The 16,954-nt window shown below is 36.5% G+C and overlaps 2 protein-coding genes across 2 annotated transcripts; both read right to left on the bottom strand.

Annotated features, from left to right (window-relative positions):
* Positions 1-1,356: 1,356 nt before the first annotated feature.
* Positions 1,357-5,888, bottom strand: LOC125479861. Its single transcript, XM_048589964.1, has 8 exons — positions 5,782-5,888; positions 3,836-3,921; positions 3,066-3,601; positions 2,732-2,812; positions 2,523-2,646; positions 2,185-2,415; positions 1,967-2,092; positions 1,357-1,828 (listed from the first exon to the last, which is right to left on the bottom strand). Exons 1-7 carry the CDS (start codon positions 5,782-5,784, stop codon positions 1,990-1,992), a joined length of 1,164 nt encoding a protein of 387 aa, XP_048445921.1. The 5' UTR covers positions 5,785-5,888; the 3' UTR covers positions 1,357-1,828; positions 1,967-1,989.
* A 5,564-nt stretch (positions 5,889-11,452) lies between these two features.
* LOC125479761 (PLASMODESMATA CALLOSE-BINDING PROTEIN 3-like) lies at positions 11,453-15,554 on the bottom strand. Its single transcript, XM_048589616.1, has 4 exons — positions 15,390-15,554; positions 14,787-15,023; positions 14,625-14,658; positions 11,453-12,179 (listed from the first exon to the last, which is right to left on the bottom strand). The coding sequence occupies exons 1-4, from the start codon at positions 15,442-15,444 to the stop codon at positions 11,765-11,767; spliced, it is 741 nt and encodes a 246-aa protein (XP_048445573.1). The 5' UTR covers positions 15,445-15,554; the 3' UTR covers positions 11,453-11,764.
* Positions 15,555-16,954: the final 1,400 nt, after the last annotated feature.

Raw genomic sequence — 16,954 nt, 5'->3', positions numbered from 1 at the left:
TTAAAGAAAAAAAAAAACTTCAAACCCACAACATATATAGGTTCAATGGCCATGTAATTGGGCAGTCTTTTTCTCAAAAAGTAGGAGGAGTCAACTGCAAATATTCAAAATAATGAAATCAAAGTGGGGTTATCAGCCAATCACCATCCGTTGTCCTTCTGGTGGCCCATCGCTTCTTTTCTTTCAGTAACATTGTGGACCTAAAATTTCTACAAGGTTAGCAGGGATAAATTTTTTAATTTGCCGGGAACACAGTCTAGTGTGCTAGATGTCGTAATATAAGTAATTGGAAAATTTTCTTTTTAAGTGTGCAACTACTTATATTATGACAATTAGTGTACTAGACTGTGTTGCCAAGACACTGAAAAATCTCTTGTTGCTAGGACCCAGAACTATGGATGCACTGGTTGAGTTTTGAGAAATGTATAACCTTCGCATTGTTAGGCGGTATTGCTAATCTAACATCATCATGTTATAATGCGTGTATTTATTTTACGTGCTTATACTGATTTATTCATATTATAACATGTATACATATGTTAAATTTATAGGATATGAGATGGATCATTTAGAGCACTTAAATTAACAATATCACGTAATTATGTAACCGTCACCCAAAAAAAAAAAAAAAAAAAAAGATAATCATTCACCACTGTTTAGTTAATCAAAGTGGAATAGTCTTTAAGACTGCAAAATTCATTACATTGAGAAATTTTTTATTGTGATCAAAACACAGGGTAGATGACGTGTTTTTATATAAATTATGAGAAATTTTATGTTTTAAAGTTATTAATTTTTAACACACATATTCTACTATTTACATAATAACACGTGATGTACTATATAATGTACATGTCACACTAAAAAAATCTCTCCATTACATAAGCATCAATAATAATATAAGCAGACAGCAGTCATTCCTAGTAGAATCCACAGCCTCCGTGTCATGTGCATCCCAAAAGATTCTATATAAATATGTTAAGATTTTTCACCAACCACCACCACGTACAAGAAGTGGCGCTAGAGCCGCCACTTATATTATGATGAAAAGAGTAATGGTAAACTACCTATGCAAATTATATGATCTATCACCAATAAGAAATAAATACGTTAGTTAATATTTAAGTAATAATCCAATAATCGACAATCACGTTATTTGGTTTATAAAATTTAGTTTAAAAAATTGGTCTACCTGACATTATCCGAATGAAAAATCATATTAGATTTTAAGTTTCTTCAATCGCTAGGTACCTTCACATTGTTTAAGGTACACTATTGTATGTTTATGCATAGACATGTGTAAAATCATAGTAATGTACCTAATCAAATAAACAAAATCAAAATGCAATCGTTAAAATACATCACAGAGTAATCTCTAAAAAAACGTGTATTAGAAGTTGGGTAAAAAAAGTTGTGCGAAAGATCCCACCACGTTATAACAAGTGATCTCATAGCATACATTATGCAACCCATTTCTCTGTTTTACCCATTTTTCAGTGGCATTTTGTAGTGTAGATGGAAGCATCTCTAGTTCCACTGTTTCACAGGAAGTGTTTCAACTCTTATAAAGGATTTACATAGAACCACACCGACGGCGGATTAGCCATCGAATTTGTTAAATCGTGTCGCGTGCAGCATCACCGGCAGCTTGCTTAGAGAACCCTGGAGGAATGCGACAGTCATTGAACTCTGTTACTTCTGAGAAAGGCTGCTCATTGCTCAACATTTGCCGCATTTGCTTGGGAGTCGTAGTTCAGAAGGGGTGGAGCTGCCAGACGGCCTTTTGTGGGGTAATATGCTCCCCAGAGGAAGGATTCCACGTCCGATCCTAAGAAAACGACGACTCAAATGAATAGATACAATGATACTCGAAGACATATAGTCTTCTTTTGGTGTCTAGCATTGGATTAGATTGAATAACTCCTTAGATTCAATGTACGTTGAAAGAAGATATAATTACACTCACCATAAGAGTCCTTATCTAGCCTTTTAGAAGAGAAAATCAATAGACTGACGCCATTTATAGTTAGTCTGCAGCGCCATATCTTGCGTCTCTAGAAGTTCCAATAGGCTAAAGTACTGCTGTTTAGACCTACATTATGATTTCAGGCTTCCTCAATTAGCATACCATCATCTATTTATCAATTGCATATTAAGCACTAGAGGTTTGGTTCATGAACAGACCTCTCGAAATCGCCAGGGGAGAAAAACAGCGCCATATCATTTACGGTAGGACTGTAATTCTGAAAGATTTCTGCCCAACAGTCGCAACAAGGGAGCAACGTGCACCGGAGCACGTTAGGCATGAGCCTTGAACACTCTAAAGCTTTTGGATGAACTTTTTCCAGGATATGAGCTCGGAATCCATCATAAAATTGACCACAAGAAACCGTACCAAGGATCTCTAGGCTTCCGCTAATCACAATCACCAAACAAGCAATATTTATCAGATCATGGCAGGAACATGGCAATTTCAGAATAGATAAATGAGTGTGCAACTTCATGAAGTATGAGGTACTCACCACCAAGTAGCATCTAAAACTGGGTGAGTTGGCAGATTTATCTCTGGTTTGGGCAAAATGTTCAGCGGATCACATCCTTGAAAGTCAGAGTTCTTCGGTCTAGCATCAGCACGTAAATTACCTCCTGCGCAAACACATGTTCAATGACATAACTTAAGGACCACATTGCACACCAAAACGTTATATAAAGTAAGAGAATTTTCTCTTGCCTGGATCGTTGATGCACGGAGTATCCGGTGACTCTTTCTTTCTAAGAACTTGATTCTTGTACTCGATAGGAATTGCTTTATCTGAAACAGAAATCGGAAGGTCAATCATAAATAGGAAGTACATAAACACCTGCTTGCAACATTTACGGTTAACATAACGCTTAAAGAGAGGATCTGTGACATCTACACACGCATTCAAGAGCCGATTCCCAAGCATACTCGATATGTAATGCGTTAAAGATTTGAGACAACTGCAGCGTTCAACTTTGGCCCGTCTGTATGTCAACAGTTTCGAAAAAATATTGTCTTGCAATTGATGTTTGAGTTATCTTACATTTTAATTCAGTGCATGATTTAGACTCTTGTGCCTGAGTGGTTGAACTGATTCCTTCACTGCCATGTCCGAAAAGCTTGACACGTCCAGCAGGTACCCTTTTGTAAGTTTCCTTCACCTTCTCCGAAGAGGATTTTTTCGGGGCTGATTTAAACTCAGTGGTAGTCCTTCTGGACATTGTCACCCTGGCATCTACTCGGCCAGAGCTTGAGTGCAATTTACGCGGTGAAGAAAGCTCCACTCTTTGTGCTCCAGATGACGACATTCTAATAGCTTCAATAGGAATAAACTTTACTCTGCCAGTTCCTGGTGACATTTGCTTTCTAAGGCGACCTGAGCTGCCGGTCTCTTCAGTAAGCCTTCTGGAGCGCATAGATGGCGACATTTCAGAGCGAACCATCTCAAAGGTGTTTGATCCTGAAGCCATGTGAGAGAGTTCCTTTCTGACAGATTTTTTAGTGGCTATACCTCCATAACTGCATGTTTCACAAACCCAAATTTCTGGAACAAACATAAGGAGAATTTTCATGCAATATCTGGAAATCAAAACAGTAACCGGTTTAGAACAAGTGCCCGAATTGGTTATACAAAAAATGCACAATCTCTTAGTTTTACAAATGAACTTTGACGATATAGATACAGATCAAACGGTCTAAGTTGTACTGGAAGCGGGTGGCAACCAAGCAAACAAGGATCTGATCAAGTCTTTAGAATAATACGATCCTTTAACTGTGACGAGTTTATGGAATGAGTGTAACGATAAATCATACATGTGTTCCCGAGCTTTGTTACATTGAAAGCAAGTAGCAATCAGTTCTGCAGAGCCTATACCGCCACATACCTCACAAGGTTTGTCCTACAGAATAAGAAGATCAAATTATATATTACAGAAAGGTTTCTTCGTAGAAATATTTCCATATGCCTCGTATATATATAAAGAATAGAACATATAGTCGATATAGACATCCAGAACAAATCATTATACAGCGCATATAACCTATGCGGTTTCAAGTGGATTCAGATTCTTTCTGGAAGTACATACTGATCAAACTCATGGCTTCAAAACTAATTAAAAAACAGTTAAGGCGCTTTAAACACCGCAATCTGAGTTAATGTCGCTTGATGCTGGCGATTAACAGGTCGATTTTAATGAGCATTATGAAAAGTATAAGGAGACTGAAAAATTGGGACAACAAAAACTTGCAACAGCAGCAGAAACCATAGCTCTAAGATAGAGCTATTGGAACTTGCAACTGCCTACCTCTTCCAAGGATAGTTTACCAAGTTCTTGTTACGAACTTACGAGCACGATATGTACATACAAACACACACACACACACACATATATATATATATATATATGAATACTGACTCCAGAGAGAGCAAGCAAACATTATGTATAGGAACAATAAAACTCAGATTAACACAGAAATCAAAACTTTTTATGTCCCATCAGGTGCTATTTTTATCCCCAGAGGCAAGGTTATGGAGAACAAGTTACTAGGGAGGATGTTCAAAATGTGCTCCATCTTGGTATTGTAAATAATGAGCCAGAGTTCTTGGGGCAGCCTTCAAGTTATGCTTATTGAGATGGAGGTGTGCTTTATAGTACATATTTTGTACAGTTTCAATGGATTGTCAGAACAGTGTGTTCTTAAATCACCCATTTCAATTTTGAAGACTTCCCAAGAAACGCCATCATATGTTATAAGGGATTTTCTAGGGTGCCCCGGAGTATGGGATACTCCGGGTGTTTTAACCGTAAATCTTTGTTTAAAAACACAAAACCAAGATTTAACGGTTAAAAAGTTTCATATGTTCCGAAACACTATAGAATCTTGTACAAAGTAAATTGTTGGTACAAATACAAAACAAGCAAGTGGCAGTAGACCTCAAAATGATTGAAGGAAAAGCAAGAGCCAAATTGCTTGACACCCGGGATATATTGCTTCTCTCTCTTTTCACCCATCATTTGACTTCCAAGTGACACGTGAGAAAGATAAAGAAGCAATATATCGCTGTGACATGAGAGGTTTTCTACAAATCAAAGCACTTAGAAAGTGTATAAGGAATCATATTTCACCCAAAATACATCATAAACAGCCAAAGTCTCATCTATAATTCGCATATACACACCCACCAACTGTTCAACCGCAAATTCTACTGAAAATTAGAATTTTTCCCCGTTAGATCTTAGTTTTTGAATTTTAATATAAAAAATTAATCGCTAAAAGTTTTGATGTATAAGATAGACCGTAACATACTAAAAATTCATGTTCAACACTAGCTAGTAGCTAAAAAAAATGATTTCCAACCGATTGGCCAGGTCGGGAAGTCTATCTTAAGAAACCTTCATCTTGCTTTACAAATAAGCTATTTCCAACTTGAACCTGTGATCTTTCGATCACAAAGAAACAATTTTTCATTGCGCCAAGACTCCCGCTCTAACTCTATCTAGTCGCTAATCAGCTAATGTTGCAAAATTCAGATTACCAAACATAAGTGATAATTTCAGACGTTACAGTAGAAAAAAAAAATTGAGGGAACGAAGAAACAAACAAACAGCATTGAAGTTCGAACAGTAAAGAGCAGCCATCACAGTCCTTTCCCCCTTAAATAAAGTAAAGCAAAAATACGATGAAAGTAAAGGCAGAAGGACCCAAATGTAAAGAATGTGAAATATTGGCGAAAGAGAAAGGTGTTTTGGGGACTTTACCATGTGGGTTTTTCTAGGAGGTCTCAATTTTGTAGTAAAAAACAATGCTTTCGTTCTTCGTGCGATCTCTAATGGCGTTTAGAGCTGCAAACTCCGATGGAGCTCGAATGGCAGCACAGAAATGTAATGTCGTTTTTACTACTTCTTATATTTTCTTTTTAATTTTTTGTCATTCTTCTTCTTTAATTCATTCGGTTTGACGATTGTAAATTGAGAGAGATATAAAACGTAAAAGAGAACGTGTAAATATCACTGCCTTAAAAAACAGCAGTGACATTATGAATTTTATCATGCTTGGATAACACAAGGAATTTCTCCTCTAAACAGTTCATAATCGAACATAAATCACTGTATTTTTGTTTAAAAAAAAAAAAAAAAGCATTTAAAAATGAGGACGTTTAGTTAAGTAACTTTAGCAAATACATTGACAATCGATTACTAAACAATCTCATATTCATTAACTTTTTGTATAGATAAATAGTTATTTATACTGTGGATAGGCAGCGATGTGTTTTGAGGAGGAATTCCTCCTTATCTTTTGAGGAGCCAAGTTAATTTTTTTTTCAATTGTGTTAGCTAGACGAAAGATAACACGTGAAAAGTTTATTTGACACATGATTTATTTTTTTAAACACGCAACTAATATTCATTGGAGACTGATGTCACTAATATTGTGCATTGATTACGCGAGAAATTTTTTCAAATTAAGCCCTCTAGTTTAGCAAATATTTCAATCCAAAGAAATGTCCTAGGTGCGTTCTCCCAAGACAACATTTATACAGAATCATCCGATTGCTAGTCGAAACAATAAATAGAAAGTGTAATTTGTTATAAGATCAAAAAATGGGACTTGGCATTAGGCCTTAGGCCCAAAGAGAGGTTGGGCCACGATAGCTGTGGCCCAAAAAAACTGATAACATTTAAGACCAATTATCATCATATGGTCAAAGATTTTACAAATAACCGGTGAGTTTGCTTGACTACGGTTACGGATAGTGTGAAATTTCGTATAACCTCTCCGGACCCGAAAAAGGTAAATAATCACGGCTTATCACCAGTTGTCCCTCTTTTTTAAAGGAAAAAAAAAAGATTCTACAAATATCAATTATTGCACTAATCAAAATCAAATAATGACAACTAAGAAATATCTGGAAGTGATCATTTCGGCAATTATAATTTATAATTCATTATTTCATAAGGTCTTCAAAGAGAAATGCCTCTTGGATATCAAATTTACAAAAATAGTATCAAAATAATTATAGTGACATTTGAACAAAAAGCCAAAAAAAGAAGTGATTTATAATTTTTTTTCGACAAATAATAGAATAATCTTTACCAAATGCATTTAAATTAGGGACGATTAGAATCCCTTGCACTTTTCTAATACTCTTTAGATTAAACATTGGTTCTATTTTGAAATTTGATTAAACGTATCAAATATGTGCTAAGAAGAAATCTACATTTCAGAAAGACTTTTTATTAAAATTGAATACTACAATATTTATCTACAAGATTTTAGGAGTTTTGAGATATTATCTAAGAAAATTGAAAGGTATATTAAATATAATGGCAAGTTGCAATCATGGGTATTTTGAAAGACTTTTTATTGGAATTAAATTCTACAATATTTTAGGAGTTTTGATGTATTATCTAGGAATTAAAAGGGTGTATTTATATAATGGCAAGTTGGGTAATTTAAATTATAAAAAAGGCTACTTCTAATCCATGTGGCACCTAAATTGTAGGAAAATGTTTAATCAAAACTTTAAAAGGCATAAATGTTTAATCTCAAAATTTTAAAACCTAGGCAACTGTATCAAACCCCCCTTAGAAAAATTGGTGTACCATGTGGGCAATCTCTCGAATCCCTAAACCCTAATTTTTACTTTTTTTTTTTTTTTTAACGTACGACAATAATGTTTTATCCCACCATCTAGGTCAGCGGTAAGAATATTAGAATATCATCACTCTCGATTTTACCCCAAATATTCCGTTAGGTCACCTACGTCACTCTAGTCGTCACATCATGGCCACAGTAGGATCCAGTCCGGCCCCATAAAGAATTTCATATTTCATTGCGATTTCCGGTTGGGTGTGAATGCTCCATGTATCTGTTGGCGGAAGAATTTGGCAAAAACTAGGTTAAGCTTATTAAGTTTTAGAAATCAAACGTGCAGACGTAAGAACAAATGAGTTCAGTGACACGACGAAAGTGAAAAACATTGCAATATCTTCGACAATTTGTCTTGTATACACTGGCGCATAGTATGAATTATGATTTTGATTTATGTCATGGGCCGATTCATTCTAAAATTTCTCACGTTAGAAAATCCGATAATTAAAATACACAAACAAGACTTGGAAAACTAATATTGCCCTGGCTTTTAGGTGCTTTATCAGGGTAATATTGAAATTGTGATGTGAAAATATCATCTGGCGATGCAGAAAGATGATTCTGCTGACTTAAGGAATTTTAGCCATTTGGTGGAGGTTGGTGAGGGAAATTAATTCTACATTAAAAGCTCTATTTGCTCAAGGCCAGGTTATCATGGACCCCCATGATAATGTGTTTTCCTCAATTTATATAAAGGAAACTGATATTGACACTTCAAAAATTTCATTTACTGTAACATTGCACATCGTTTAGGGGAGTGGATCCTCTAAGCCTTATATGTATATTCCTATCTCTACCTAGCACAAGACCTTTTGGGAACTCACTGACTTTGGAGTTCATCGGAACTCCAAAATTAAGCGAGTTCGCGCAAGAGCAATCCTAGGATAGATGGCCCACTGAGAAGTTTTCGTGTGAGTTTCCAAAAACAAAACCGTGAAGGCGTGGTCGGGGCCCAAAACAGATAATATCGTGCTACGGCGGAGTCGAGCCCGGGATATGACAATTTGGTATCAGAGCCAATCCATGCCTGGAAGTGTGCTGACGAGGACGTCAAACCCCTAAGGGAGGTGGATTGTAACATTCCACATCGTCCAGGGGAGTGCATCATGTAAGCCTTATATGTATATTCCCATCTCTACCTAGCACGAGGTCTTTTAGGAACTCACTAGCTTCGGAGTTTATCGAAACTCCGAAGTTAAGAGAGTTCGCGCGAGAGCAATCCCATGATGGGTGACCCACTGGGAAGTTCTCGTATGAGTTCCCATAAACAAAACCGTGAGAGCGTGGTCGAGACCCAAAACGGACAATATCGTGCTACGGTGGAGTCAAGCTCGAGATGTGGTGGGGGCCCGGGCAGGGATGTGGCAATCACACTCTTCACAAGTTACAAGTGTATTTTTTATTTTAAATATAAAAAATTTCAAGTGTAAAATAAAATTTTTGAAGTGTTGATAACAATTTCTATATAAATATATATATATATATATATAATATGGAAAATTAAGATTCAACTATAACTACAGAAAAAACTCTCTAAAATAATGCTTTATAAAAGTAACTTCATTAACATCATAGAAAATTTTGGCACGATCGAACTTGAGTATATATATTATATTATATATGAATAAACACTACATTGTAATAAGTTATAATTTTTTTAGTCTTACCTTAAAGAAATACACTACCTGTAGTAATAATGGTTAATAATTACAAAATATGCAATATCACAAATAAAACTTTAAGTTGACCTAAAATACTTCTCTACAATTATTTGGGACAATGATTTAGTTTTTAGAATTAATGACACCTCTTTGAGCTTTCAGGTACATGTGCAAGAAATAAAATACTTAGTGCCCTATAAATTTTAAGAAAAACTAATGAAAATAGTTTCAAAATTTTGCATTTTAATAAAAAACCATCCATTAACTTTTTTTTATTATAAGGGACAAAATAAAAAATAAATAAATAACACCAAATGCGCTAGCGCGCATACACCCCACTCCACCCCCCATTTCCACTATGTTTTCTCCCCATTGTCAACTAACATTAAGCCATTATTATTATTATTTTCATAGAATAAGATAAAGACTTCAAATTGAATTACATTTTCCCAGTTTTATTTTTGTGGTGATGTTTCCCAATAGTAGTCAAGATGATGAGAGATTTTTCAATGTGCTTAGAACACGGAGTGATACACCACATCTCTATACAAGTGGTGAGAGTCTTGTGTTAAAAAATAAAATTTCCCAACACTTACATAATAACACGTTGTGTAGAAAGTTAAGATTGTAGGTGGAGGAGAAGTGTGACATCCCACATCGCCCAGGGGTGATCCTTAAATGTATATTCTCATCCCTACCTAACACGAGGCCTTTTGGGAGCTCACTGGCTTCGGGTTCCATGGGAACTCCGAAGTTAAGCGAGTAGCGCGCGAGAGCATTCCCAGGATGGGTGACCCATCGGGAAGTTCTCGTGTGAGTTCCCAAAAACAAAACCGTGAGGGCGTGGTGGGGGCCCAAAGCGGACAATATCGTGCTACGGTGGTGGAGCGGGCCCAGGAAGTCGTCCCACCCGGGCCGGGATGTGACAATTTGGTATCAGAGCCTAACCCTGGTCGCGAGTGTGCCGACGAGGACGTCGGGCCCCTAAGGGGGGTGAATTGTGACATCCCACATCGCACAGGGGTGATCCTTAAATGTATATTCTCATCCCTACCTAACACGAGGCCTTTTGGGAGCTCACTGGCTTCGGGTTCCATGGGAACTCCGAAGTTAAGTGAGTAGCGCGCGAGAGCATTCCCAGGATGGGTGACCCATCGGGAAGTTCTCGTGTGAGTTCCCAAAAACAAAACCGTGAGGGCGTGGTGGGGGCCCAAAGCGGACAATATCGTGCTACGGTGGTGGAGCGGGCCCGGGAAGTCGTCCCACCCGGGGCGGGATGTGACAAGAAGAGGAAGCCGCAGATGGGCGGACAATAGAAGAAAATTAAGTAATTGGTATAGAAAGTTAAGAAACTGAAGAGATATAGAGAAAATTTGATGAGTATTGAAGAAAATTAGAAGAAGAAATGCATTTGGAAGGTGACAATGTGCCAAGAAAATTCAAGAAGAAGAGTGAGAAGAATGTAGTACCATACAATTTCATAAACAATGTAGTACCGTTAAGTTTCATAAACAGTGTAGCACCGTTAAATTTCATAAATAGTGTCGTAATTTTTCATAAACAGTGTAGTAAATTAGTTTCCTAAATAATGTCATAATATTTCATAAACAGTGTAATAAATTTCATAAAAGTGTTGTAAGTTTCATAAACTGTGTAATAAGTTTCATAATAAAATTGTTTTGATCTATACTCCAAAAAAAAAAAAAAAAAAAAAAAATCACTCCTAAACTCGAATAATAATAGTTGCTTCCAACCTCTAATTTGACAGGTTTTGCTGCACCTAATCATTTGTTTTAAACAAACGGTATTATCTACGGTAAGGGAAATATGGTAAGCTTAGCTTCACAATGAGTTAACAAATATGTAGTTCAAATTCGCTTTTGGCTAGAATTGAACCTAAGACCTCTAACTTACAAATGAAGAGGTATTGATTACTCGGATTCACAAAAATGCACCTAAAGGTATGGTTGTTCTTATGACGAACATTGCCTGATTTAGACATGCAACAAGTCATTCTTACTCACAAGCGAACCAATCTAACGCGTGCATGCTTAGTAAACACAAAACAACAAACGCGAGTCAATCTATGATTTGTTTGCAAGGAGAAGTGACTCAGTAAACCAAACCATGAAATACTCATCGAATTAATAGACTAGCTAGTACACTCTCAGATTAGATCTAAATCTATTGTACAAACGAAAAAACAGAGAGCGAGAGACAGCTGCTTCACAAAGACCCAAAAAGGAATCAAAAGCCCATCTGCTTTTCCCCACAGCTGCTTTTTTCCCACATAATACGGTTACTTAATTACTTAGAAGGGCAATGAAGATACAAAAATACAAAAATCTTAGCAAGGATGTTCCCTAAGATGTTCATAATTGCACATCCTACCCCATCTTCCTCCTCCTCGCAGCCTCTAAATTCCTTTTCAGCCCCACCAAAGCATCAAGCCTGAGAAGAATAGGGTTATGAGAGAAGAAAACAAACTAGCAGTGTCAACAGATCTAATCCCACCGCTGTCGTCCGTGTTGATGCCAGCTCCCGATGGCCCTACGCCCGTGCCAATGCCTCCTAGTACTCCAGGAGTCGCTGTGTACGGGGTGGTGCCTGTAGGTGTTGTGCCAGTTGTGGGTGTTGTGCCAGTTGTGGGGGTTGTGCCGGTGATAGGGGTTGTCCCGGTGGTAGGGGTTGTCCCGGTGGTAGGAGTTGTGCCGGTGGTAGGGGTTGTGCCGGTGGACGGGGTTGTGCCGGTGGACGGGGTTGTGCCGGTGGTTGGGGGAGTGCCGGTGGTTGGGGTTGTGCCGGTTCCCGTGGATGGTGTTGTCGGAGTAGTACCGGATGAGCTGAAGGACAAAGAAGAAAAAATATTTAACACACCAAACACAAAACCTAGAAATGCCAGAACGGAAGCTGCAAGCATATGATCACGTGAAGCATACAGAATGAGAACATACAAAACAAAAAATCATGGAAGATAAACAAGTTTATGATTTTACAAGAAAATTTACGCTCCCACATGTTTACGCAGTGGCTGAACAGAGACCGTGCAATCATAAAGCTCATCGTAGGTCCTACACAGCATTCTTCGAGATAAGCTTTATGCTGTGTAGGACCTACGATATTGCAAAAGCAGTCAGCCTTGGAGAGAGATGCTGGAAACGCAAGCTTATTCAAAAAAAAAGTTCAGAAAGATCAATAACTATTCAAAGTTGCCCTTCGAATACGAAGCCAATGAACTATTTGTGCAATGCAACAACGTCACGAAGATTTTTAAAAGTTCCATCCTATAGCCAAGAACAACAGGAATGTTTGCATCTTAACGCGAACACATGTTTTTCGGAGCATATTTAGGCATGTAACATCGTGTAAGCTGATTTAAATTCATGCCGGTTCAAAGTCATTGAATGTATGATACTTGGTGTATCAGGGTCGTATTTCTGGTATACTTAAAATTTTTTCCTTGTTTAGGAGGTGATAATTAATAATTATCTATAGTAGGCCCCATCTCTCAAAATCCACCAATGTATGAGAGGAACGAGCATAACACTTCTTTTAAACAAAAGTAGTTTAAAGTACATTAGCATCTAATCTAAGACCTTTCGGGAAAGCTTTTGAATAAAAAATTAGTTTAACATACTAATTAAAAATTAGAAATCTTTTACAGTTGAATGAGATGCATCAGAGGTAGAAGAAACGATAGGAAGAGTAATGCATGAGTTTTATGACTCTTACCCAAGTGGATAATTACATGCGATTCACATGGCATTGTATTATAAGTGGCGAGAAGGCGCATGTAAGTCCCTCTCGGATAATAGTCATAATACGCATGACACTAGCCCGAGACGCCATAGTGACATCCCGAGAGGTGTATGAAAGTCCTTCGCCACTTATCCGGTAAAGTTATCATAAACGATGTAAAAACAGCAAGAAAAACAAAAACAAAAACAAAAACAAAACCAAAACCAAAACCGAGTTTAGATTAGTGCTACCAAAAAAAACGGTGAAGTGAGATTAAAGTCGAGAAAACAAAACTTCAAAAAAGCTGGCTCAGATCTCAAAAGATTGAGCATCCAAGGCTATGATGTAGCTTTTGAATCCTCAGAATATCTATTGTCCCACCATGGACGTGGTACTATGCTTTTCGTGACGGACAAAATCTGCCCATCACAGATGTGGACAAAAAACTCCTTCACCAAAGTTTTTTGTGGCCGTTACTTTTGAATTCTGACTCTGATCACAGACCATGCATTTGCATTAGGCAGTGTACGGCGCCTAAAGCCAAAAAGATGATGGCTTTGCATAACAAAGGGACAGATGTCATTCTGTGTCTGTGACAACATTTTTTTTACCCTTTTTACTGTTACTTTCAACACAATTTAACCACTTTACCCCCTTTTGGGGTTAAAAAAAACGCATTGGATCCCAATTATTTGGCAAAATTTACGGAAAAGGATTTTTGGAGTTCCGGAAGATTTCGTGATCCTTATCGTTCATCGTATATCGTGCGATCAGAAATTATTTAAAATTTAAAATTTAATATAAATAGTTTGTAACGGAAACTAATCGTTAATATATTATAAACGATCATGATCAAGAGATCTTCCGGATCTTGAGAAAAAGAATTTGGCTAGGATCATTTTCCAAAATTTACTGAGCTCAACTACCAATACATGGGCAAATTTTAACACCATGATGCAAATTTCAACACCAGTCGAAAATATAAAAAGAGCTTATTAGATAATTTAGATTGATCAAAGCAAAAAAGAAAAAGGAGGGTGTTGGATGATACGAGGTACAATGAAGGAAAACGATTTCCCCACACCATTGTTCTTCTTATCCAAACGTTATTTTTATAGTTATATAAAGCAAACGAGAATCTACGGAATGCAGAAGAGGATAAAAAAGTATGAGAAAATCATTTTCCGTATTAAAAATATTCACAAAGAAAACAGTAGACAGCAGAAAACAAAATTAACCAAGTTTTTTACTGCAAAGTTAATATATGGAGTTTGGTAACTCTTTGTCCCTGCAAATCATATTTTTGTCTTTTAAGAAAAGTGCTTTTCCTGCATTTCTACTTAAGCTTTGCCCTAAAGCAGCACTCCCAATTCACTACTTACAGCTTAGCCCTAAAATTTGAAATCCAAAGAGTAAACTCTGTGGACTGTGGAGTGTAACTTGATGGCATTCAAAAGATTCAAGCAGAAATAATTAACCAAAAAGATAATAAAAAACCAAATAAAATCCATGAAAAATGGAAAAAAAAAATTGGTCCAAATTAACCATACCTGGCACTGGCAGGGTAAGTACAACCATTTGAGCCTGTAAAAACACCATGGAATGGTAAAAAAAAAAGTTACCACCTTTAATCTAACTGATCCATACACAAAAAAATCAACCCAAAATTTAACAAAAAAATGAACCCAAAAGAGAAGGATCTGGGGACTTACTGGGATCAGTGGCGGTAGGGGTTGCAGTGCCAGAAAAGTCACAAGTGCCAGTGGATTGGCCCTTCTTCTGGAAATAGCTGTTGACAGCATAGCTGCAGTGAGCTTTGACAGTGTTGGGGTTGTAGCAAACTCCATTGGGTTTTATGGGGTTGCAATCTGCCCCAGCTCCACAGGCATAGTCCAGTGCCCTCTGCAGGGCCGTAGGGTCTCCATCTTTGCAAACACACCAATTTGCACCTATACAAATATAATTCCCACAAACAAATAAATAATCAGAGGCTCAAAATATTAAAAGGGGTGAGTTTATACATGGCAGGAAGATCAAAGATCAGATCTATTTTTCTTTTTCTGAAAAAAAAAAGCCCAAAAATGCAAACTTTAAGAGAAATATGAAATCTTTAACATAAATACAAATTAGAAATTAGAAAAACAAATGAAGGAAAATGAACACTGAACTAGTAAGGAAAAATGGTATTTTTTTTAAATAAAATAAAAAATTTACAGGCTTGATTAGGTAAGTACAGTGTGGAAAATATGGTGTTGAAAAAAATACCCATTTCACTTAAAAAAAATTATATGGAAAATACATAAATGTGTTCTTACTTGACTGGCCAGCCATGGCTAAGAGAAGCAGAGCTGCAAAAGCTAGGGCAGCCATGGTTGAAGAGAGAGAGTAGTGTGTGGTAAGTTAACAATGGAGCTCAAAGCAAGCTAGCTCCAGCTGAATCTAGAGAGAGAGAGAGAGAGAGTGAGAAATGGGATGAGGGTGTGAGAAAACAGGAAATGTGGGTAAATATCTAGATACACAAAAAAAAAAAAAAAAAAAAAAAAAAAATGAAAAAACTTGGTGATGTTGACGGTGCGCGGTGATAGTGGCTCTGTGTGCGTGGTGTCGGCGTCCCTTTTCCTTTTTTTCTTCTCTATCTCGTTATGTGTACAATTTTTAACACTGTTCATTTCTTGGTTTGTACTGAAGGCAATTACCTATCGCGGATTTTACGTCACCATGTCGTTTTGTGTTAATTGTAAAAGTTATGGACTTATTTAGAAGCGTTTTTATAATTATAAGAGCTTTTTGAAAATATAATTTTGAGTTTCAAAAAAAGTTCTTCAAGCAAGAAGTATTAATTATGTTCTTATTATAAGAAGCATTTCAAATTTTTCATACAAGTAGCACCAATCATGCAATAAACATCAATTATGTACTTATTGTGGGAATCACCATATTTGTATTTTTACTAAATATTATAATCTTTCATAAGCTTCATTTCACGATTTTAAAAATATTTTTAAACCAGTCATTGTTAAAAATCAAACTGGTTTCATGTCATGGGGACTAGAACAACGAACATGAATGAGGATTCTCTTCGGATCCTCTTTGTGAGGATTTTAGGAATCCTTATATCGTGTCTGTTTATCTTATATCGTATGGTCAGTTTTCGTCAAATAATGTTTGTGTTTAATTTTAAATAAAAATATTTAAAATGATTTATGACCGCACAATGTACGATAAATGGACACAATGTGAGGATCTGGAGAGGATCATCATTCCCTTTCCAATTGGATTCTCTCCGGATCCTTTTGGTGAGGATCTTGTGGATCTGTAAATCGTGTGCATTGATCCTATATTGTGCTGTTAGTTTTTGTCAGATACTGTTTGTATTTAACTTTAAGTAAAAATATTTAAAATAATTTCTGATCACACGATATGCAATGACCGAATATAATTAACGAATCGCAAGCTAACAACGGCTGTGGTCTTGATCATCAGTTGATACATCATCTTTTTTGTAGTGTAGTAATGTGGTGTGGAACATCTCATGTGTTACGTACGTTGGCAAGAGAACGTGAGAGGGAATGATTGAGATCATTTTTATTATTATTTTAATATAAATATTTTACACTAATTTATATTAAAAAAAGAGAAAGTTGAACTGGATATGCATGTGTCAAAAAGAATTGAGATAAGACAGAGATTTAAATTATGAAAAAAATATACTAGGGTGTTATGAGTTATTTTTTCACTCGAGTTGAGTAAATGATATTTTAAATTACCATACAAGGGAAATTTGAATTCAAGTGCAATAAGACGAGTCCTCTTCCATGGCTGCTGATTTGATTTGGATATGAGCCAACATTTTCAAGTAAGTTAAACAGGTTGACACGAT

This window comes from the organism of the source record quoted next, unplaced genomic scaffold (genome assembly GCF_019419815.1).
Source record: "Pyrus x bretschneideri cultivar Hongxiangsu unplaced genomic scaffold, Pyrus_bretschneideri_v1 Contig3, whole genome shotgun sequence".
Classification (NCBI taxonomy): Eukaryota; Viridiplantae; Streptophyta; class Magnoliopsida; order Rosales; family Rosaceae; genus Pyrus; species Pyrus x bretschneideri.
The sequence above is the reverse complement of the archived record's forward strand: the minus strand, read 5'-3'. Positions and strand labels throughout refer to the sequence as shown.